Source organism: Mauremys reevesii, linkage group 6 (genome assembly GCF_016161935.1).
Source record: "Mauremys reevesii isolate NIE-2019 linkage group 6, ASM1616193v1, whole genome shotgun sequence".
Classification (NCBI taxonomy): Eukaryota; Metazoa; Chordata; order Testudines; family Geoemydidae; genus Mauremys; species Mauremys reevesii.
The window spans coordinates 69,398,237-69,421,659 of NC_052628.1; the positions used below are offsets into that span (position 1 = coordinate 69,398,237).

Sequence of the window (23,423 nt, forward strand, 5' to 3'; positions counted from 1 at the left end):
GCCCGAATCCTGCAAACATCCTGTACAGGTGGATTCCTGTGCCCAGTGCAAAGCTCCATTGACTTCAGGGCTCTGCCTGCACACAACAGAGCTTGTAGAAATGAGATCTAAATCTCAAATATTTCTCTAGTTACCAGGCTGGCGTAACATCTGCAGAATAGCCTCCATTGTCACTTGGCATACTGAGGGGTGAAAAGTCTTCTTTCTGATCCTGTGTAGTTCTCCAGTGTCCAACTCTAGTTGTTCCAATTGTCTTTAAAACTTTCTATTTCTGTTGGTAAATCCAGATATTTCAAAGTAGCCAGAAGGATACTTTGCTCAAGTATAAAGTATAGTTTTGCTTAACAAAATAGCTAGTTTTTAAATTACCACCATTTCATGTCACTGCTGCCATTTTTATGGTTAATATTTTTGTTTGTCCTGACGTTCCATTTATTTGGATGGGTATTCCATATAAAACTGCTGCCAAAACAGATGTGCTAGAGAGAGACCCAACCCACCATGTTCCGGTCAGATCCAAATTTCCTTCCTAAAAGTTTGACTTTTAGTGCAACCAGATAGATTGGCAGCCACAAGGTTTGGACCAGGATCTGAGCTTCCTCAAAGTTCAGAGATGGGGTCAGGCTCGTATCTAATTTGTACACACCATCAATGGAAGTATTTGTGATACATAGTTAACCAGGTCAGCTCTAAGCCAGCTTTGTAGAGAGGTTCTTTGTGAGGTTCTGTAGGAGCAGAATGTTCCCTATCTAGGTAGCTGAGCAACCAGGGGAGCCACTTACACTCCTTTTGGTAGGGAGTTTTGGCCACTAGATCTACATCACATCTGTGTCATTCTGTTTTATGGCTCTTGGGAAATGAATCTCCACATCTCTGTCTTTCATGATACTTCTGCAAGCTGTAATATTTGCCCTTTAATAATTAATAGTTTAATGTGCTATGAATTTTCAGATTCCAAATATTAGGCTAAATTCACCCTAGCATTTATGCTGGCTTCTGCCAGCCCTAGACTCAGAGGCACCAGGAACAGAAAACTGACTGGAGTGAGATGACAGAAAGTAGCCAAAACTCAAGAAACTGTAGGGGGCCATCAAAGCCTAACAAATATACTGTATTAGCTGGGTAGAGGCTGTGACCATGAGAGCCATGTTTCAGAAAATCCTCTCAGCATCTTTCAGCGGCAGGATTCCTAGGAAACTACTGTAGGCAGGTTTTAAAACTGCCCTCTTCTAGCAAGTATCATGAATAGCTTTTCCTTTCCAGTGCAAAGATGTAATTTAACATCCCTATGCCAGCTTCGGTGAATCTCTGCTTCAGAAAGATAAGTAAAGTGTGTAGTTTCCCCATGTTTTCATTTTACAGTAAAAGGAATTTCAATTAGCTGTAGTAATCCAAAGTGTAAATTGTAACTAAATTGTGAAATTAACACTCATTTAGGTGTACATATTGACTTCCTTGATTTTTAAGACTGGCATGACAGGACATGATGGAAATAAATTAAACATACACTTATATTTGTAATGGCCTTTTCCCTGTGCTTTGCAAGTAACTTAATTACTGTGCAAAATATGTACTGCCATAGTCTGCAAGAACATAAAAAGTTAATTTCTATCTATGAATAAAATGCTTTAGTGGCTGAAGTAGAGAGATCTTTACCGAAGAAGGGAGAAGAGACGTTTACATTCTTATCTCTGTCTACATGGAATGTGAGCAATTTGGAGTGATAAAGGTGTGCATCCCCACCAGGGACCCTTTAGCTGTATGTGATACAGTACATTTTGCTAGGAAGAGGAATACAGCTGTTTTAAATCTGTAACCAGGTCGATGAGTCTTAAGAGAATTTACTGCAGTAATAGGAATAAGATATTATTTACAGAATAAATTAACGGATAATGCAGGAGAACTGTTATTGGTTCCTGTAAGATGGTGTACCCGGCTCCTGGAGGCCGCATGGTCCTGCCACACCCTGCCCCAGGAAAAGGAGCAGTGAAGGCCAGCCTCTGGGCCTACCTTGAAAGGCTACAGTGAAGCAGACAATCAGAGCCCAAAGGCTCAGTGAAAAGGAGCCACAGGGCCTGAACAGATCAGTTGCTGGCTGGGACCAGAAGGATGAAGTAGGACAGGAAGGCTCTGAGACTCTCTAGGTGAGGGGGCCTGTGAGAGACCGTGTTCAGGCAGGGAACAAACAGAGAACTTCAGCCCTGAGATAAAGGTGAAGAGGAAGGGGCTATGTGGAAAGTGGCCCAGGGAATAGCAGCAATGGAGTATCACTCCAAAAGGAAGCAGCATGGGGCTGTTATTCGTAGGGTCCCTGGGTTGGGACCCAGAGTAGTGGGCAGGGCCCTGGTTCCCCCGCTAGCAGAGTGGCCAAGTCCTGAGAAGGGGACAAGTATTGTTTAGAAGCTCAAGAAAGGGGATAGAATTTAAAGGGCTCAAGGACTTGGCTGAAGACACTAGAGGGCCAACCATTTGTTGAACTTTGTTACCCCCAGAAGGGGACTGAATGTGAGAGGTGACCTGGCTGGAGGGCTGTGTCAATGAGAACCACTGAGGACAAAGAGTTTCCAGGGAAGAAGCCCTGGGGAGGCTGCTCTATCACAGGGCAGGAACAGATTTAGAGATAGACCAGAAGGGGCTGAGAACTGAGCCCAGAGACAGGGCTGCAGATACAGATACTGACAAGGGCACTGTGATAGGCCCCGGTGGACCTTTAAGAACTGAACCCAGAGACAGGGCTAACAACATTACCAAGGGCACAGGGACAAGCCCTGTGGGACCTTTTACCCTGGGTGGGGTTTGTGCGTTCATGCATATTGACTGTATGTGACTTGGCCCGAGGGCTGTGCCTCTGAAAATCCACCTGATGAGGTTAATAGCTGACAGGGGGGCTGGGATCAAGAGAAAGTGAGTGCAGGTTCACACCTGACTGACAGGAGGTGCTCACAAGAGGCGAGTGGCCCTGCCACAACCTGCTAGCAAAAGTTGGATCTTTTCGGACCAGCCCCTGAAAACAAGGGGACAATGGAGGAGTTAATAAGACTGCTAGCTCAGCAGCAGCACAGCTGGGCTGAAACCCAGTGGATACTAGCAGAAGAGCAACAAGAGGCCCAGCTGGCTCCCCAACAACAGCAGAATGTACTCTTGGAGGTACTTCAGCTGCAGCAGCAACAATAACTTCAGCATCATCACTCTTGGGCTTGGCAGGGAGCCCAGCAGCCACAACAGCATCCCAATAAACCTGGCTGTCGCAGATGCCAAAGGGAAAGGGGTCAGACAGGCCCACTAAGCGGATGCAGGTATTGTGGACAAGGGGGGCGTGCAAGTTCAGTTTGCTCCTGTAGTAACAGAGATAAGGGGGATTATTGGCATGTGCAGAGCACTGAGACACCTGGGGAGGTTCGGGTCACAAAGGATGTCTGCGCTCAGATGCCAGAAGCTCCAGTGGTGGTGAAAAGGACTGATAAGACAGCCTGGGGCCAAGAAGAGTGATTTCCCAGGGGGAAGGTGTTTTAAGTGCGGGGAACTGGAGTGGGGTATGGCAGGACTGCGAGGCCTCCAGCAGGGGGCATCTAAGGGCCTGATACACCCTGTCACAGTTCTTTGCTTAGTCAGTGGAGTACGCTGAAATGGTGAAAAGTAATATGAGAAAGTGATACTAATGATTTTCGAAGACCTCTCTTATATACTACATTTGGCAGCCACAGCTAAGCTATCCTCTGAGTCTTAAAATTATAGTGACATATCTGCACATGCACACACTTCATATTACATTTAGTGAATGCTGTATTGCAACTGGCAGGGAGTCAATAGGCTATTTGTACAGTACATATTGTTCAAAAAAGAGAAGAACATGAAGGGCAGGGTAGGGAGCTGGCATGGAAAGAAGGCAACCCTTGATTAATCACAATAAGCCTTCAGTAGACCTTTTTCCAGCAGGTGGTAGGAGAGTGGAGGAGGGAAAGGGATGCAGCAAGACACCTTACCTGCTACTAAGGGTACATCTACAGTATGAAATTAATTAGAAATTATTCTATTTGAATGTTCAGAAGCGATTTTATACATTTGGTGTTGTGTTCCCCCGCTAAAGCGCGTGAATTCGGTGGAGTGTGTCCACAGTACTGAGGCTAGCATCGAATGCTAGAGGGGTGCACTGTGGGTAGCTATCCCACAGTTTCCGCAGTCCCTGCCGCCCATTGGAATTCTGGGTTAAGCTCCAAGTGCATGATGGGGCGGAAACATTCTCATGGGTGTTTCTGGGTGTGTATCATCACTCACTCCTCCCTCCGTGAAAGCTACGGCAGACACCATACTGCCAGAAGACGGTGCATTATGGTGCACCGCCTGTCTCCTGGTATATGAATCCACCTGTATGTCCTCTCATCTTTCTATCTACTCTTTTATCTAACCATTTCCCGCCTTTTTTCCGCCACCGTGAACTGAGCAGCACAGCTGCCGCTGCAAACTCTGCTCTCCCGCTCTTGCAGCTCTAGCGAGCTTCCCACCTCTCTGAAAGCTACAGAAGACAACCATTTCCCGCCTTTTATTGGCCATCTTGAAGAGAACAGCTCTCCTATGTTTCGCGCCCTTTTTCCAGGATTACCAATGCAGGCGCCATAGTGCAGCAAGCATGGAGCCCGCTCAGATCTCTGCTGCAGTTTTGACCATTGTAAATACCTCGCACATTATCCAGCAGCATGTGCAGTACCTGCAAAACCGGGCAAGGAAGCAATGACAACGCGATTACTATACTGATGAGGACATGGACACAGACGTTCCTAGAAGCATGGCATGTGGTGATAGGGAGATCATGGTGGCGTTGGGCCAGGTTCATGCCATGAACCGCCGATTCTGGGCCTGGGAAACAAGCACAGACTGGTGGGACCACAGAGTGTTGCAGGCATGGGATGATTTCCAGTGGCTGCGAAACTTTCGTATGCGTAGGGCCACTTTCATGGAACTTCGTGACTTGCTGTCTCCTGCCCTGAAGCGCAAAGACACCAAAATGAGAGCAGCCCTCACAGTTGAGAAGCGAGTGGCCATAGCACTGTGAAAGCTTGCAACACCTGACAGCTACCGGTCAGTTGGGAATCAGTTTGGAGTGGGCAAATCTACTATGGGGGCTGCTGTGCTGCAAGTAGCCAACGTAATCATTGACCAGCTGCTATCAAGGGTAGTGACTTTGGGAAATGTGCAGACCATTGTGGATGGCTTTAATGTGCAGGGGTTCCCTAACTGCAGCGGGACAATAGACAGAACGCATATCCCTATCTTGGCCCCGGCACGCCGGAGCGGACAGTACGTAAACCGCAAGGGGTACTTTTCCATAGTGCTGCAAGCACTGGTGGATCACAAGGGAGATTTCACTGGACATCAACGTGGGATGGCTGAGAAAGGTGCATGACACTTGCATCTTCAGGAACTCTGGTCTGTTTGAACAGCTGCGGGAAGGGACTTACTTCCCAGACCAGAAAATTACTGGTAGCATTAAGGTAGCATTAAAATCTGGGACTATGAAGAATATATTGGGTTTGTGTTGACTCTACTTAGTTGTTCTTAGCAAATTGCACTGAATATACTGAATGTTTTACATGAATTAAAAGCTACACAGCATATTACAGAGACAAGGTACGTGAGGTAGTATTTTTATTGGACTAGTTTCTGTTGTTGGTTTGGGTTTCTTGCATGATTTCTAAGTAAGTTTCCTGATTTTTTTTTCTTCCAGTGTGTGGGTGCAGGTGATGATTTTTTTTGTTTGAGGTGGTCCCTTCTGGAGTATATGAGGGGCAGTAAGTGGTTCCTCAGCGTGGTTTGTTTTGTTTTAAGTTCTTCTGCAGAGCTGTTTATCATATTTGGAGTTGTATGCAGTGGTCAGAAGGTTACAGACGGTGAGACCTATGAGGATGATGTTTTGTTTCTTGCATTTGCTCAGGAAGAAGATGTCGCTCTTAAGTTTCACTTCGTGTTGTGGAGCTTCCATTTCAGACGACAAAATTCAATATCTTTCATTGTTGTAGCTGTGTTGGCCCCAGTATATTAGAGTGACAATGTGCATGAGGTAATATCTTTTTATTGGACCAACTGAAGTAATGAAGATATTACCTCACCCACCTTGTCTCTCTAATATCCTGGGACCAACACAGCTACAATAACATTGCATACATAAAGCATTATTGTCATCAATGATTTATAAATATAAGCCAACCTGTCTCTCCATCTGTTTGCTTTGAAGTACTTGGCATTAATTGACCAAGGCCCTATCTACACAAGAAGCTTGTGTCAACTGAAGTAACATCAGCATACAGCTCCTGTAGTTAGCATGTCGCTTGTGCGTGTGCATACTTGGCTCCTTGTGTCGATGATATGCATACTCAGCGGGAGTGCTTGTTTCAGTGCACAGTGCAGTGCGCCATGAGCAGTTATCCCGGTGTGCAACTCATTACCATCCAGTGCATTGTCTTTTGGGAAGTTTTGGCAGTGCATGATGGAGCCGAAACAAATTGCATGGGGTGACTGGGAGGATGGAGTCAACTTCCCATTCTGCAGCTGTCTCCATCCTGTAATGTCATCTGTATCCCATAATTTTCATGCCTTTTTTTTCAAAATTCCACAAATCCGCGTGGCTCTCCTCGTTGTCCACTATCTCCGACATAAGCATGGAGCCTGCACAGCTCTGCACTATTGTCGTTATCATTGCAATCATTGGGTGCATAATCCTATAGTATTTGCAGAGCTGCAAGAAGAGCCATGGGGAACATGATGATTCCTTGGAGGAGAGATTGCTGTGAGACATGGCGAGAACCGAGTCAAGATTGTTGGTGGTATTCATGGAGCAGCTACAAGTGGTGGAGCACCTCTTCTGGGCCTGAGAGACAAGTACTGACTGGTGGGATTGCATCGTAATGCAGGTTTGGAATGATGAGCAGTGGCTGTGGAACTGTCAGATGTGCAAGGCCACATTCCTGGATCTGTATGCCAAGCTCACCCCAGTCCTCCAGCAGTGGCACACCAAATGAGAGCCATACTGACAGTGGAGAAAAAAGTGGTGATCTCACTGTGGAAACGTGCAACAACATATTGCTGACGGCTAGTTGGGAATCATTTTGGAGTTGGGAAATTACTGTGGGGACCATCGTCATGCAAGTGTGCAAGGTCATTAATCACCTCCTGCTATGCAGGACTGTGACTCTCATCAATGTGCAGGACATAGTGGATGAATTTGCAGCAACGAGGTTCCCGAACTGCTGGAAAGCGATAGGTGACACACATACCCTTCTTTTGGCACCAGACCACTTTACCTCAGAGTACATCAACAAAAAGGGTTGCTTTTCTATAGTTATGCAAATACTGATAGATCTCTGGGGACAATTCATTGACATCAGTGTGGGCTAGTCAGGGAAGGTGCGTGACGCTCACATCTTTAAGAACACAGGACTGTTAAGAAATCTGCAACTGGCGGATTACCATTGGCAATGCTGAAATGCCAAGAGTGATCCTGGGCGACCCAGCCTACTCCTTGCTCCCCTGGCTAATGAAGCTGTACATCAGCCATCTTAAGAGGACCAAGGAATGCTTCAACTACTGGCTCAGCAGGTGCAGAATGACAGCTGAATGTGCCTTTGGTCATTTGAAGGGATGCTGGCATTGTTTACTCACAAGATTGGACTTCAGTGAGAAATATCCCAATGGCTATAGCTGCCTGCTGTGTCCTGCATAATATCTGTGAAGCAAAGGGGGGGAAATTTGTACGAGAGTGGAGGACAGATGTGGAGCAGCTGTCTGCTGAATTTGAACAGCCAGATACAAGTGCTGTTAGCAGAGCTCAATGTGGAGCTCTGCAGCTCAGGGAGCCTTTGAAGGACCATTTGAATAGTGAGCTAGAGTAGTTGTGTGTTGTGGTAATGTGCTGTACAGAGCTCTGCTCTTTTGCAGCCTGGTATGAATTATGCGGTGATTGCTGTACACGTAGGGATATAATATTGTCCATGCAGCTGTTAATTTTTTTGTGAATGATTTTTATGAGTTGAGTGACACGGTTCAGTAATAGGTAATTGGTCACTTTCAGAACTGATGAGCACCAGCCAGCATATGTTGTGAACTAATAAAGATGAATTATGTTCCCGATAATAGAATTTTATTTTGTAACAAAATCAGTGCCAAAAAACCCCATGTCAGAGATTGGGGAGAATTTAGTGGCTATAAAAATGCGAGTAGAGAGTTGTGGGGAAATTAAAGTTGGGGAAAACAACCCTAATCAATTAGACTTATTTGACTTGTCCAGAAGTTCTCAAACTGGTACATTATTGGCATGGGAGGAAAGTAAGGATGAAACTAGATTTCATGGAGAAAGGCAAAATAGCATTAGGGTTAAAATTAACCAGTAAATATATATTCAATAATATTAGGTGGCTAAGTATGTTAATTTACTCATTTCATAATATTTAGTAAGATGTTGGTACCCTTCCTTTTGCACTGCTGCTGACGGCTGTGTGGCCTTCAGAGCTGGGCAGCTGGAGAGTGGTGGCTGGTGGCCGGGTTTCCAGCTCTGAAGGCAGCACCACTGCCAACAGCAGCACAGAAGTAAGGAAGATCGGTTTCTCCTACAAATTTGTTTTTAATGACTAGGAATAAACAAATATGGTCGCCGGTCACAGATGACGGGTCGTTGCTCTACACATTTAAATTATAGGGGGAAAATGTTCCGTGACCTCTGCAAATAGCTGCTCGTGACAAGTGGTCTCTCTTTAGAGGTGGTTGCTAAGGCAGGTTTTTCTGTATTTGTACTTTGGGAGGCTATCAGATACTATAGTGATGGGCACTCTTAGGGCTTGTCTACACTACCCGCCGGATCAGTAGGCAGTGATTGATCCAGCGTGGGTCGATTTATTGCGTCTAGTATAGACGCAATAAATCGACCTCTGAGCACTCTCCCATCGACTCTGGTACTCCACCAGAACGAGAAGCGCAAGTGGAGTCAATGGTAGAGTGTCAGCTGTCGACTTACCACAGTGAAGACACCGCGGTAAGTAGATCTAAGTATGTCGACTTCAGCTATGTTATTCACGTAGCTGAAGTTGTGTATCTTAGATCGACCCTGTGTGATAGTGTAGACAAGCCCTTACAAAAACCTGAATGAATGGATAAAAGACATAGACAGACCAAGCAAGACTATATACTTTACAATGGCAACTGAGTCAGTAGGTTGTGGCTACAACATTTTTGTCCCTTGACTCAATTGCAAAATATATAGAAGTTTTAGTGTAGATAGGACCTAATTGTAATCCTGTACCTGAGCGAAAGCCGTGGATGAGCCAAGGTTTTAACCTGATTTTTGGGTCCCATCCAGTCTACCAATTTTAATTCTATTCTGCTGGGTCATTAGACAGCTGGGTAGTAACCTGGTCCCCTGACTCAGTTATAGTTTAATTGTGATTGGCTCTAAACATAGTTTGTGTTCACCAGAATATGGGTAATTGATAGATAGTAATTGTGGCAACCATTAATTGTTGATAGAAGCATAGGCTGGCATAGAATTATATTCCTATGATCCGGTTATGACACTTATTCTGCAGTGCAGACAGACCTCTCACCATGTTGTTATAAGCAGACTGGCTGCTGTTTCTTCTTCTCAGTATTCTGTAATGGGGCATCACATTGAGCATTGACCAGTGTTTTGCTGCTGCCACCTTGTATACTGGTCACACTGTCCTCTGCTAAGGCAATATGACATAGTTGCCTGCATTTTCCCAGAATGCTCTAATGTAAGTATGCTTAGGCAGAGTAGGGTAGAGATACACACTCTGGTTGTGTTGTGTTTAACACCCTTTTTCCCTCCATCCCCCCAACAAAAATATTCCCACCGGATGTAACTAAAGTGTGTTAGATTTCTTAGACTGCATGCTTGCTTTTAGATTAACTCTTTGGCGTCTTCACAGATATTTGTGCATTACCTAGCACAGTGGAACCTAATTCGTATTGAGCTTTCTGCGTGCTATCAGAATGTAAATATTAAATAATAATGAGGAGGTGGTCCTAACCAGCTCTCAAAAACATGTTGGGTTTTTGTAGTGTAAATCAAAACTATGGTAAATTAAACAGACTTGCAGCTCAGCTCAGAATTGTTTTCTTTTCACTGGTTTGTGTCTCAGTTGTAACATTTTATTCACATGTGTACTTAAAGAAGAGTAATAAAGAAAATATTTTCAGTGTAACTTCTGTGTGTGAAACTGCTCATAGCTTGGTTAATTATGAGCAGTAGTGGAAGATGTCAAATCTTGATTGATACTTGTACAAGCTCACCAAAACTTTATTTAATATGACTACTAAACTGTAAGTAATATAATATCTTTCTTTTACTTTGCTCATTTACTTTTCAGAGTTTCTATGTTACATTCTTTTTTTTTTAAAGCAGTGAAACTGCAAATGCCAAACCTGAAGTCTTGAATGATGATCCATTTCGTACTGTGTGTGGGTTTTTTTCTTTTTGCTTCTGCAGAAACCACTTGTTTGCTTTCTCTTGGTTTCTTAGCTGATAGAATTTCTTACAAACACTTTTACTTTCTTGTCAATGTATTATGTTCTCTGGAGAGGGGATCAGCTGGAATCATGGCAAAAAGAACCACTGTTTCTTTGATTTTTTGATTCACCACCCCGTTCCCAGAATTGCCTTGTTCCCTCTCACAGGGGGAAGACTTGTCTCTCATACAAATTACTGGTCCATTTCTGGGTCTTTGTAACCTTCTTGAAATCCTTGGAAAGAAGCCCTCTCTATAGAGACGAGGAGGCGGCATTGGAGCAACACGCTGGCCCCAGTAATTTTATGGCTTTTAATATCTCATTTTAGAAGTAACTATTAGGCATTACTTAACTTAAGTACTCAGTTCTCCAGCTACTTCTGTGACATCATTGGGCCAGTGTAAATTGAGTTAATTCCAGATTAACACCATTGTAACTCAGAACAAAATCTGGACCATAGTCCTTGGTAAATGCAAAGATTTCCATACTAACTTAAGAGACACTGTTACAAGGTACTATTAAACTAATTTAAGAGAGTACACACAAGGAGTTGGCACCATTTGAACTAGATTGGTTTCTAAACTAATTTTGTTAAATTGGTGCAAATTTTTTGTATTGACAAGACCATAGATACATTTTATATACCAAGCCTTAGAAGGCTTTTTTGAAAATGCCATTGTTATCATGAAGAACATGTATAACTCCTGGAAAGTCAAGCACTGACATATAATATATTGAGTAATGATTATAGATTCAGTGACAAGAAAATAAGAAAGTGACATGGTAAACTAAGAAAAGTAGATGTGGAAAAATAACCAGTAACATAAGAAGCTATAGAGCCCATAAAAGGGACAAATGAACTCATTTATCCTCCTTTTTATTTCCCTCTTTATTATGTCTCTCTTCAATGTAAACAGTGGTAGCAGGAGAAACTTAAAGTGATGTATTGAGATGCATTAGTATCTCTGGTTTATTTTAAAAAGTTCAAATGCGCACACTTAGCTGGTCTGTGCAAACTTATTGCCCCCATAGCTGGTCTGTGCAAACTTATTGCCCCCATTGTTGTTTGTCCGCCACACCGACGCATTTTCCTTTTGTTTAAATCTAGATGTAAACGCTTCAAGGCAGCAACTTCTTACTCTTATTCATGGTTGTACATCCCATAGCACACTGGGACTCTAATCCTGATTGGTACCTGTGGATGCAGTGGTAATGCAGATAGCTAATAATACTGTGCAGTCAAATTAGATATTTCTACATACAGACTCCCACCATTTTTCTTTGAAACACCAAAATAACATTGTATGAAGTGGGAACACATTTGCCAGATCAGTAATCTAATGAAATCAGGGGTAAGCATTAAACTACCTGTTTTGTGTAAGCAAGTAAAGCAGGATAGAATTTTTTATTTAACCCCCTTCCCAACACACACAAGCACATGCGTGCAGAGGGTTATCATCTGCCATCTGTTTTATCCACTGTAGTTTCTATCAGTTGTGTTATTTTGGGTTTTATTAGTGTTTAAGCACTACTTTGAATCTGTTGTGTTGTTAACTTTGGCTTAGACTGTGCATAAATGACGATAGCAATCTCAGCATGTTAAGATCATAACTGTTAGATTAATGATGGAGCTATTAGCTCTGAGCTGGTGTATTGCATTAATGGATGTGTAAGTTCAATCAAATACACTGCCTCCAGTGTCTCTGCATAATGGTATTTACTAGGTCTCAAATGGACTGCTGAGAAAAGTGAAATATAATCTTCTGTTTTATCTGCAACTTAAAAAAATAGATAATGAAATCATTCTCTTCCTAGCACATATTTTATTGTGGTTTGTGGAATCACTTCCAGAAGAACAGAGGTAATTGTACGCCCAAGTTCTTTGCTAAAATGGAACATGTATTTACTAGGGACATTGTGATCTTTAGAAACAATTAGAGTTACTGATGCAGGTATTGTACATTCCAGCTAAACTTAAACCCAAAAGTCAATGACAAATTAACATTCTGTTATAAATGAAGAGTAAGAAAATAAAAAAGAAATTCACTGAACACACTAATTCCCTCCTTTTTATTTTTTCTTCATAGAACCTGGAAAAAGTGTTTGTGGAATTCAGTCATCAGGAGCTGTTTGAGTTCTATAACAAGGTCTAGCTTTTACCATTACCATTTCCTAATATATTTTAATAACTTCTATTTCAGACTGATAAATCTCATATTAAATATTCCTGCATCACTGTTTCCCCATATTGCAGAGATGCTTGCACTTAACTTCCTTTGTTAAATACCTTATGCTCCTCAGAAGGAATCATTTGCCTATATGAATAAAATCTGATGAAACTAGAACAAAAATGGAAATAATTTTATTAAACCATTGAATTTGTTAGTTTGCATATAAAGCATTTTCAAAAATCGTGATTGCATTCAGTATTAGAATAAATTTAATACAGTGGTTTGGTCATTCTTAAATATATCTTACTGTTAAATCTAGAAGAGGAGCTGAGGACTAATGGTGAGGAGCAATCTAGAAGGAGCGTTTTTGTGTGTTGTCCTCAGCCCAAAAGCTAGGCTCTTAATCCAGTCAAAATAAGCTCTTATTATTTTTTTACTTTGTTATTATGCATTGAAAATTCACATCAAAACAGCTGTGCATGCAAAAAAGGAAGTACTTAGACAACTGTTTCTTTAAAATTTGAATATTTAAACTGCAACAATGAATTCTAATAGCTTCATGTAAAAACCAATATTCATGAGTAGGAATTTTGTATTGCCATATGAATAGATTTAATATCCATAGTTGCAGATTGTTATTTCTTGTCTGTTTGCATGTTTCTACACAACATTTTATATAAATTCTTTTTTGTTGTTGTTGCTTTAAATAGCTGGAGACTATACAAGCACAGCTGGATTCCCTTACGTGATGTTTTTGAAGACTTGTTTCTCCCTCGCACTCCTGCCACCTCATTATTTTGAATTGAAGATAGATTGCCAAGCTGTGTTCGCTGATGGATTCAATAGGTTGCTTCCTGTAAAATTATATGGCTTATCTCCTCTTAGACCAGTAACATTAGCCAAGGGAGATCATTGTTAAGAGTTCTGAGCTTCTAATTGACTTTCTCTTGTTTTTGAACCAACAGCATTTGTTAAGAACAGTGTTATGTGAGAAAAAAATGTAATACCATACTGTTGGTTTATAGTTCTTCTATACTTTATTACCTGTGTTGCTTGATTCATTACACATGTGATGGCAATTCACATACTAGTGAGGGACAGGAATAAAATCTGTATCAAAGTTATTAGAAGAATATAAAACTTAAGGAGTGACATTAGTAGAAGTAGTCAAAAAATAGACAGAATTGTCTCCATCCTTTTGAATTTCTCCCTTCCCTCCCTCCCTCCGCAGATAGTGTTGATTGCAAATTAGCCAAAATACATAAATAAAAAATGAAAAAAAGTGGGTTGTCTTAGTTTGGGTCATTTAATTTGATTTAATTGCATTTATATTCATTTTTGGTTTCTTTTTGTTCTTGATGATGTCACTGCTTTGAATATTTGCTCTTGACATTGAGATTAACTAGGGCTCCTGGGTACTGCAGTAGTACAGATAAGGACTAATAATAATCACTGAGTATAAAAAGGGAGGATGAAATACTGAGAATAGATAATTAAGAACACTGAACTAGTCATGTGACCAAATTCCTGAAAGCCATTCATTGATCCTTCCTAATATTGTCTGTTTTTATTAATGTAAGTAAAAGTATTCATAGAGTGAAATCTCTCAAAATCCAAGTTAACAATATTTTCACATTATTGCGGGATGAAATTAAGTCCAGTAGCACTTGATCCTGTTAGAGGGCTAGAAGTCCTCGTCATGCCTATAACTGCAGAAAACAAACTTTATCTTAATAATAGGAAAGGTAAGTGAATCTTCCATTCTGGGCTAATAGGAGGTGAAAAGAAATAGAAATTCAAGATGTTATCATGCCTTTTTTTCAGCTAAGCGACTTGTGAACACGGCTTTGCACTTTCACTTCCAAATCCTCCAGTGGGCCTGGTTAACACCCAGTGCAGCATTTGGTAGGTGTTCTCTTGAGATCTCAGTTTGGGGATGACATGAGTTTTAAGTATCACCAAAAACATACTTTGAGTATCTGGGATTTGGGTCCCTTTGTGCCTAATTTGTGGCATATATTGTATAACAGATCACCAACTCACTTTGTTTTTAGGAAGGATGTTGTCAGTTCCAAAATTTCAAACAAGAGAAGTGAACTCTTCAGTTGCTGTAAGATTAGAGGAAAAGTTTTGAGGACAGCGGCCTACCCAGAAGAAAGAGTGAGTAAAGGGCACCAAAGAGATCACAACCAATAGGCCGAGTGTCTTTGGGCAAACATATCTACTGAAGGAATATTTTAATTGCTGATAACATACTACCACATTCGCAGTATAGTGTGATATCATCAATGCAGTGATCCCACTGGGCAGAGGCAAAACAAGAAAAAGATTGTACACTTGAAGCATATTGAATCAGTATTGTTTTTCATGGGGCAGAAAGCAAACATTTTGAACTTCAAGATTGACACAAAACACTAAAATTAAATGGGTAGATTGACCTGTCTTAATCTAACATAATATGCTTAGTTGTATCTTAACTGAATCTTAAAAACAAAATGAATGTCTCTGCTTCAGCTGAGTGCATTATTTACTAGCACTTCCATTTGCCTCATAATCAGTTTTGACTCCAGCAGACTGCAAGGAGCCTCTTGGCCTGCCATTTTTTTTTTCTACTTTCCCTTTCTGCCCATCTCCATTCTAGAAGGTCAATAAGTTCTCAGTGTGCACTAGTCAAAATTTAACGTCTTATCACTACCAAAGATAAACATAACTATTTTTGCTTGGTAAAAAGGGCCTCAGCATTTCTAACTAGGGGACATTTTTACTTGAAAGAGTAGCCTTCTCGCTCTTCACAGGCAGTTTCAGGCAGGCATCGTCTCAGTGCCGTCCTCTGGCCATGAAAACTCATGTGGCATCAGACCAACAAAAATAAACACGCAATCCAATATGAATTGTTATCTGACACTCTCAGTATCCCTGCATGCTTTCACAAGCAATACTAACATGGATGAGCAATGTTGCAAATATGGTCTTTCTCAGTCTGAAAATCATACAGCTAATGGCTTCTTCCTGGAAGAGAGTGAAATAAAAGAATGGTATTAAAATCTGTTCATGCAGGTATATGGGGCTTTGGGATCCGATGCTCGGACAAATCAGTTCCCAGCTATCTTAGTGATACAGTGGGAAACGTTATGGACAACTGAGACTATTCAGTCATCAGAAAAGTTGGCTTACATTCCTGGCTTCTGCCAGATTGTATAGAAAGGAATACAGGTTATAGGGCAAGCTGAAGCAGTCTGTGAAATACACCAGGAGAAAATACATTTATACAGGTGCTAGCTAGAATAAGTGCAGGGTCAGAAGCTGCCTTTTGTTGCCTCAGAGTTATCCAACCAGCCCTATCTGGAGTTAGACCCTGATTGGTGCCAGTCTCTTTGAATTTGGAACTAAAAGGGCTGCCTGTAACTTTGATCAAATAAGGTCACATGACATTGTCCATAGGGGATACCCTATGGAGCCGTGAAGGATAAGAACAGCTTTTTCCCATTCCCAACAGATCAAAGCTTTTACAGCCTGCTCACCATCCTATTTCTAGCCTCAGAGAACTGGGCACAAATGGAGCAGAGCCCTGTCTGAAGCATCTAAATAAGTTCCTGAAAGAGGCTTGTCTTCAAAGCATTCCCACTTTACCATACCTACCATTCTTACGTTTTGGAAAAAAAAGGATACTCATCCATTTGCCTCTACTTTGATCACTATGATTGATCTTGCATGTGCTCCTAGTATCATGGTAACAATAATATTGCTTTAGAGAAGAAGGAAATTCATCTGATCTCTTCCCAGACATTTTTTTTCTCTTTAGGGTTCTGTACACAGAGAAAGCTGAAGCAAACATACAGAGTGATACAGTTCCATAAGTACCTTGGATTCATAATAAACACAGACTTGTAGTGCCAAGGAAATCAGTAATAGGCCTGGACTGAGGATGAATACTATCAGGTACAAGGTCTCATCCCAGAAAAATATTAACAGAAAATGAAAATGCAAAACAAGTGTCACAGAACCAAAAATCCTATTCTTATTGGAACCTGTTGAAAACTCTGATCTCATACACAGGAATGTTTCAGTGATCCAGAGTTCACAACATATATTCAGGTATCCCCTCTGCATCTCACCCCTTGATAGAGATCTAGTTCCAATTGTATATTCTTCACTCCCTCAACTGGTGAATTCTGAGAATCAGATTTTATTTTGAAGGGATCTTCCCAATTCAGCTTAGGTAATGGGTACTAGAAAGAGAGAACGTGGCATCCACAATCTATTCTTTAATGTCTCAGAGCTCCACTCCTTCCATGGATAACAGTAATTGTGTCTGATAGGCTTCTCAAAATAACTGGGAAGAAAATGACTGGATTTGGCCCTACACCAGAGAGACATCTCCTGTTCCGGATGGAACAGTTTCCTATCTCTGTGCACTGCCCACTAACGAGGAAATGAACACTAAGGCCTGGTCTACACTAGGAGTTTATGTCGAATTTAGCAGCGTTAATTCGATTTAACCGTGCAACCGTCCACACCAGGAAGCTAATTAGTTCGACCTAGAGGGCTCTTTGGTTCGAATTCGGTACTCCACCCCGACGAGGGGAGTAGTGCTAAATTTGACATGGCTATGTCGAGTTAGCCTATGTGTGGACGGAAATCGACCTTAGTAGCTCCGGGAGCTATCCCACAGTGCACCACTATGTTGACGCTCTGGACAGCAGTCTGAGCTCAGATGTTCTGATCAGCCATACAGGAAAAGCCCCGGGAAAATTTGAATTCCTTTTCCTGTCTGGCCAGTTTGAATCTCAATTCCTGGTTGGACATCGGGGCGAGCTCAGCAGCAGCGGCAACGATGCAGAGCTCTCCAGCAGAGGGGTCCATGCAATCTCAGAGTAGAAAGAGGGCCCCAGCATGGACTGACCGGGAAGTCTTGGATTTGATTGCTGTGTGGGGCGATAGTCTGTGCTTTCGGAGCTGCGCTCCAAAAAACGGAATGCAAAGACCTACGAGAAGGTCTCCAAAGCCATGGCACTCAGAGGATACAGCCGGGATGCAACGCAGTGCCGCGTGAAAATCAAGGACCTGAGACAAGGCTACCAAAAAATCAAAGCGGCAAACGGACGCTCCGGAGCCCAGCCCCAGACATGCCGCTTCTACGAGGCACTGCATTCCATTCTCGGTGGGTCTGCCACCACTGCCCCACCAGTGACCGTGGACTCTGAGGATGGGATAGTGTCGACGGGCAGTTTCTCGGCGATGTTCGCGGATGGGGAAGATGAGGAAGGGTTTGTGGAGGACGAGGCAGGCGACAGCGCTTACACTACTGCTTTCCCCGACAGCCAGGATCTCTTCATCAGCCTCACAGAGATCCCCTACCAACCCTCCCCGGCCGTTAACCCGGACTCTGAATCAGGGGAAGGATCAGTCGGTAAGTGCTATAAACATGTAAACATTTATTTTTTAAAAAACAGGAATAAAAACTATATGAAAAGAAGGTCAATACATATAGGGATAGAACAGAAATCCTCTTGGGAGAGTTCCATGAAGCTCTCATAGAGGTACTCGAAAAGCCTCCGCAGGAGGTTCCTGGGGAGAGGTGCCTTATTGGGTGCTCCGTGGAAGCACACTCTTCCGCGCCAGGCCATCCTGAGGTATAGTGGGAGCATTGCCTCGACCAGCATGGCAGCATAGGGCCCTGGTCTGTGCAGGCATTCACGCAGCATGCGCTCTCTGTCTCTCTTAGTGACCTGCCTCAGGGTGATCTCGCTCGGCGACTGCTGCATCTAATTAGGGGAATTAGTGTAATGTTACTATTGGGAATGCTTGACTTTTCCTTTGCATAACAATGACCGTCATTTAACAGCCACGTGGTGGAGGCTGCAGAGGGAAAGCATACAGGGGTCTTTCTTGGGGACAGCCGCGAGGGGGTGGAACAGGGTCAGACTTTATGCTTTCCAGATTGCCTGCAGCAGGAAGGCACTGCTATCCATTAACTGTTAAGCGGCCTAAAGTTTACGGCTTACCAGGCCTGGCTGCTACACGGATTCTGCTGTCCTGCCCCGCTTGTCTGATCTCCAGTGCAAGACCCCAGGCAATGAAAGCGAATGCCGAAAATTCGAACTTGTCCTGAGAGCGCATGAGATAGTTGCTGTGTATGGTCTCGTTCACAGAAACTGAGTAGACTGTGTTCAGTGTTTGCAAACATGTATCTTTGCAAGGAAATCACTTCCTTTTTCCCATCACACAGCTGCGGCTCTTTCCCGAACTGCTCCGGCATCCCCCTCACAGAGGCTGGCGCAGATTAGGTGGCGAAAGAAAAAGACTCGGGACGAGATGTTCGCTGAACTGATGGCCTGCTCCAGAGCCGAGGCGGCCCAGCAGAGCCAGTGGAGGGAGACCCTCTCTCAGCAGCAGCGCTCACACAGCGAACGGGAGGACAGGTGGCGGCAGGAAGACCAGCAGGCAACTCAAACGCTGCTTGGACTAATGAGGGAGCAAACGGACACGCTCCGGCGCCTTGTGGATGTTCTGCAGGACCGCAGGCAGGAGCAGAGAACCCCCCTGAACTGTATCTGCAACCGCCCTCCCCCGCCACAAAGTCCTGTCCCCCCCCTCACCCAAAATCACAAGAAGGAGGGGCGCTAGGGGCCGTGAAAACTGTCACTCCACCCCAGCAGAGCGCTCATGTAACAAACAGCTCTCATTCCCTAAAGTATGAGAATTGCTTCCCTTCCTGGCTCACCCAATCCAAAATCCCAGTTTCATCCCCCAACTGTGTAGTTGAGTATTAAAAATAGTTTGCTGTTCATTACTGTTTCCGTCATGTTTCTTTGCAGAAGACTTTGTGTGAAGGGGAGATAGGGGTTTGTTAATTGCATAGGACAGCCACCATTACCAGGGTACAGACATGGGGGCAGGATCAACAGCAGGTCACACACAGAGTGTAGTCACTAGGCACCCGGGTCAGTCTGGGAGGTGTCTGCTGCCCCAGGTCAGTCTGGGAGGTGTCTGCTGCCCCAGGGTCCGAGCGCCTGGCAGCCACAAATGGCAAGGCAGGCTGCCCTTACCATGCCCTTCCACCCTAGCCATGAGCCTCTCCAATGCCCTGAGCCCCAGCCAGAGCCATCATCCCCCTACACCTACTCACCCTTCCCACACACCCCTCCCCCCTTCTTGCAAACCCACCCCTTCCTGCACACCCTCCTGTAACCGTCCTCCCCCCAGAGACCGCTGTAGGAGCAGGAGCCTGTCATTCCTCGAGTGTAGAAGCGGTCTGTACATCACTGCACACCGTACCCACCACAGTCTGTGTCCCTGTTTGAACCCTTTAACGCGAATTCGTTAGTAAAGAAAACTTTGTTAATTAAAAATGTTCCAATAACTTTATTTTTAAACATCTGTTGGAAGGGGGGAAACCTGGTGAACGGGGTATGTAACCGCTGAAAAAAGTCAATAGTAACTGAAACAGGGGCAGGTTCAGCTTCTCTGTAAAGAGACTGGACAGTCATAGGTTACCCTGCTCTCTGAGGAACCTAGCTTTCAAAGCCTCCCGGATGCACAGCGCTTCCCGCTGGGCTCTTCTAATGGCACGGGTGTCTGGCTGAGCGTAATCAGCAGCCAGGCGATTTGCCTCAACCTCCCATCCCGCCATAAAGGTCTCCCCCTGCTCTCACAGAGATTGTGGAGCGCACAGCAAGCTGCAATAACAATGGGGATATTGGTTTCACTGAGATCTGAGCGAGTCAGTAAGCTCCTCCATCTCCCCTTGAGACGTCCGAAAGCACACTCCACCACCATTCGGCACTTGCTCAGCCGGTAGTTGAAGAGCTCCTTGTCACTGTCCAGGGCGCCTATATAGGGCTTCATGAGGCAGGGCATTAGCGGGTAGGCTGAGTCCCCAAGGATCACTGTAGGCATCTCCACATCCCCAACAGTTATTTTGTGGTCCGGGAAGAAACTACCTTCCTGCAGGCGTCTAAACAGACCAGAGTTCCTGAACACACGCGCGTCATGAACCTTGCCCGGCCACCCGACGTAGATGTTGGTAAAACGTCCCCTATGGTCCACCAGTGCTTGCAGCACCATTGAAAAGTAGCCCTTTCGGTTAATATACTGGCTGGCCTAGTGGGCCGGTCCCAGGATAGGGATGTGAGTCCCATCTATAGCCCCACCGCAGTTTGGGAATCCCATTGCGGCGAAGCCATCTATGACTACCTGGACGTTTCCCAGGGTCACTACCTTTGAGAGCAGTAGGTCAACGATTGTGTGGGCTACTTGCATCACGGCAACCCCCACGGTAGATTTGCCCACGCCAAAGTGGTTCGCTACTGACCGGTAGCTGTCTGGCGTGGCAAGTTTCCAGAGGGCTATGGCCACTTGCTTCTGCACACTCAGGGCTGCTCGCATCTGGGTGTCCTGGCTCTTCAGGGCAGGGGCCAGCAAGTCACACAGTTCAAGGAAAGTGCCCTTACGCATCCTGAAGTTTTGCAGCCACTGTGATTCATCCCAGACCTGCAGCACTATGTGGTCCCACCAGTCCGTGCTTGTTTCCCGGGCCCAGAATCGCCATCCCATAGCATGAACGTGACCCATTGCCACCATGATCTCCTCGGCGCGGGATCCCGTGCTTTGTGAGAGGTCTGTGCCACTCTGACACTTCATGTCCTCACCGCGCTGCCGGAGCCTCCTCGCCCGATTTCTCAGCAGCTGACTGTGGAAGAGGTGGACGATAAGGTGCGAGGAGTTGACAATGGCCATAAGTGCAGCGATGATTGCAGCGGGCTCCATGCTCTCAGTGCTGTGGCGTCCGCGCTGTCACTGACCAGAAAAGTGCGCAAACAGATTTCCCGCCGGCGCTTTCAGCGAGGGAGGGCGGGAGGGACGGTTGAATGACGACAGTTACCCAAAACCACCCTCGACACATTTTCCCCCCAGCAGGCATTGGGGGCTCTACCCAGCATTCCAATGGGAAGCGGGGACTGCGGGAACTGTGGGATAGTTGCCCAGAATGCACCACTTCCAATGTCGACGCTTGCCCCGTTAGTGTGGACTCACAAAGTCGAATTAGTGTCCTTAGTGTGGATACACAAATTCGACTTCATACGGTCGAATCCACAAATTCGACCTAAGTTAAATCGAACTACTCTTGTAGTGTAGACATACCCTAAGGGTACGTCTACACTACGGGACTATTCCGAATTTGCATAAACCGGTTTTGTAAAACAGATTTTATAAAATGGAGTGCGCGCGGCCACACTAAACACATTAATTCGGTGGTGTGCGTCCGCGGTCCGAGGCTAGCGTCGGATTCTGGAGCGTTGCACTGTGGGTAGCTATTCCCTAGCTATCCCATAGTTCCCGCAGCCTCCCCCGCCCCTTGGAACTTCCGGGTTGAGATCCCAGTACCTGATGGGGCAAAAATCATTGTCGCGGGTGGTTCTGGGTAAATGTCGTTAGTCACTCCTTCCTCTGGGAAAGCAACGGCAGACAAGCATTTCGCGCCTTTTTCCCCTGGATTGCCCTGGCAGATGCCATAGCATGGCAATCATGGAGCTTGTTTTGCCTTTTGTGACTCTCACCGTATGTGTACTAGATGCCACTCACAGAGGCAATTCAGCAGCGCTACACAGCAGCATGCTTTTGCTTTTGCATGACAGCAGAGATGGTTACCAGTCATACTGCACCATCCAAACCCTTCCATAAATTGGAACTGGTGAGGATGATTATGGCTACCAGTCCTTTTGTACCATTTGCTGCTGTCATAAGTGCCCCTGGCTGCTCTTAGCCAGGGGCGCAAAAGCCAAAATTGGGAATGACTCCCTGAGTCAATCCCTCCTTTTTGGTATCTAAAAATAGAATCAGTCCTGCCTAGAATATAGGCAAGTGTACTAGATAACCACTGTATCATAGAACCAGAGAGCACAGCTGCTCTGTGTCAGATCCTGCAGAAACTATGATCTGTATGCTATTCACAGGGGGTGCTCCTGTAACAACCCCACCTGTTGATTCCGTTCTTCCCCCAGCCTTTCTGGGCTACCGTAGCATTGTCCCCCACTTGTGTGATGAAGTAATAAAGAATGCAGGAATAAAAAGACATGGTGACTTGTTAGTGAGAAATGAGTGGAAGGCAGCCTCCAGCTGCTATGATAGTCCAGACAGGACATTAAGCAGTGTGTAGGAGAGAAGCCCAGCATCCCTCTGCTAGTCCAGGGGCAACTGAATCTGTTCTTTACACATGAAGGGTGGGGGCTGATGGAGCTCAGCCCCCTGTTGCTATGATGATGATGGTTACCAGCCATACTGCACCATCCACCATCCACCAGAAAAAATTAGGGCCAGGCTCCCACAGATGCTAATCAGCATGGTTACTGCCCCATCTGCCAATAGGCTGATGACGAGGACGGTTACCAGTCCTTTTGTACCATCAGCCACCCATGGCGGGGGGGGAGTGAGGATGTTGGTGTTTACGGCTGCAGCATCGTGTCTATCTGCAGCATTCAGTAAAGATAGGGTGACATGTAAAAGAGTCAGAGGATTGTTTTCCCTTTCGCTTCTGGGGGTGGGTGGGGGGAGGTGAGTAGATTGCCAAGCTATGTCCTGACCCACCGCGGACACTGTGTTTGACCCTAGAAGCATTTGGAGCTCAGCCAAGAATGCAAATACTTTTCGGAGGCTGCAGGAACTGTGGGATAGCTTCAGTCCTCCAGTCCATGAGCGTCCATTTGATTCTTTGGCTTTCCGTTACGCTTGTCACGCTGC

General features: G+C 44.6%; 1 protein-coding gene across 2 annotated transcripts in view; it reads left to right on the top strand.

Moving 5' to 3' along the window:
- Positions 1-13,938, top strand: part of COMMD10 (COMM domain containing 10) — a 161,516-nt gene extending 147,578 nt beyond the window's left edge. Inside the window, exons 7-8 of one of the 2 annotated variants that reach the window (XM_039545848.1) lie at positions 12,600-12,659; positions 13,394-13,938. In XM_039545848.1, coding sequence (XP_039401782.1) covers positions 12,600-12,659; positions 13,394-13,432 — 99 coding nt within the window. In that variant the 3' untranslated portion in view covers positions 13,433-13,938. The remainder of the gene's footprint in view (positions 1-12,599; positions 12,660-13,393) is intronic. The other variant, XM_039545850.1, reaches the window with a different exon arrangement.
- Positions 13,939-23,423: the final 9,485 nt, after the last annotated feature.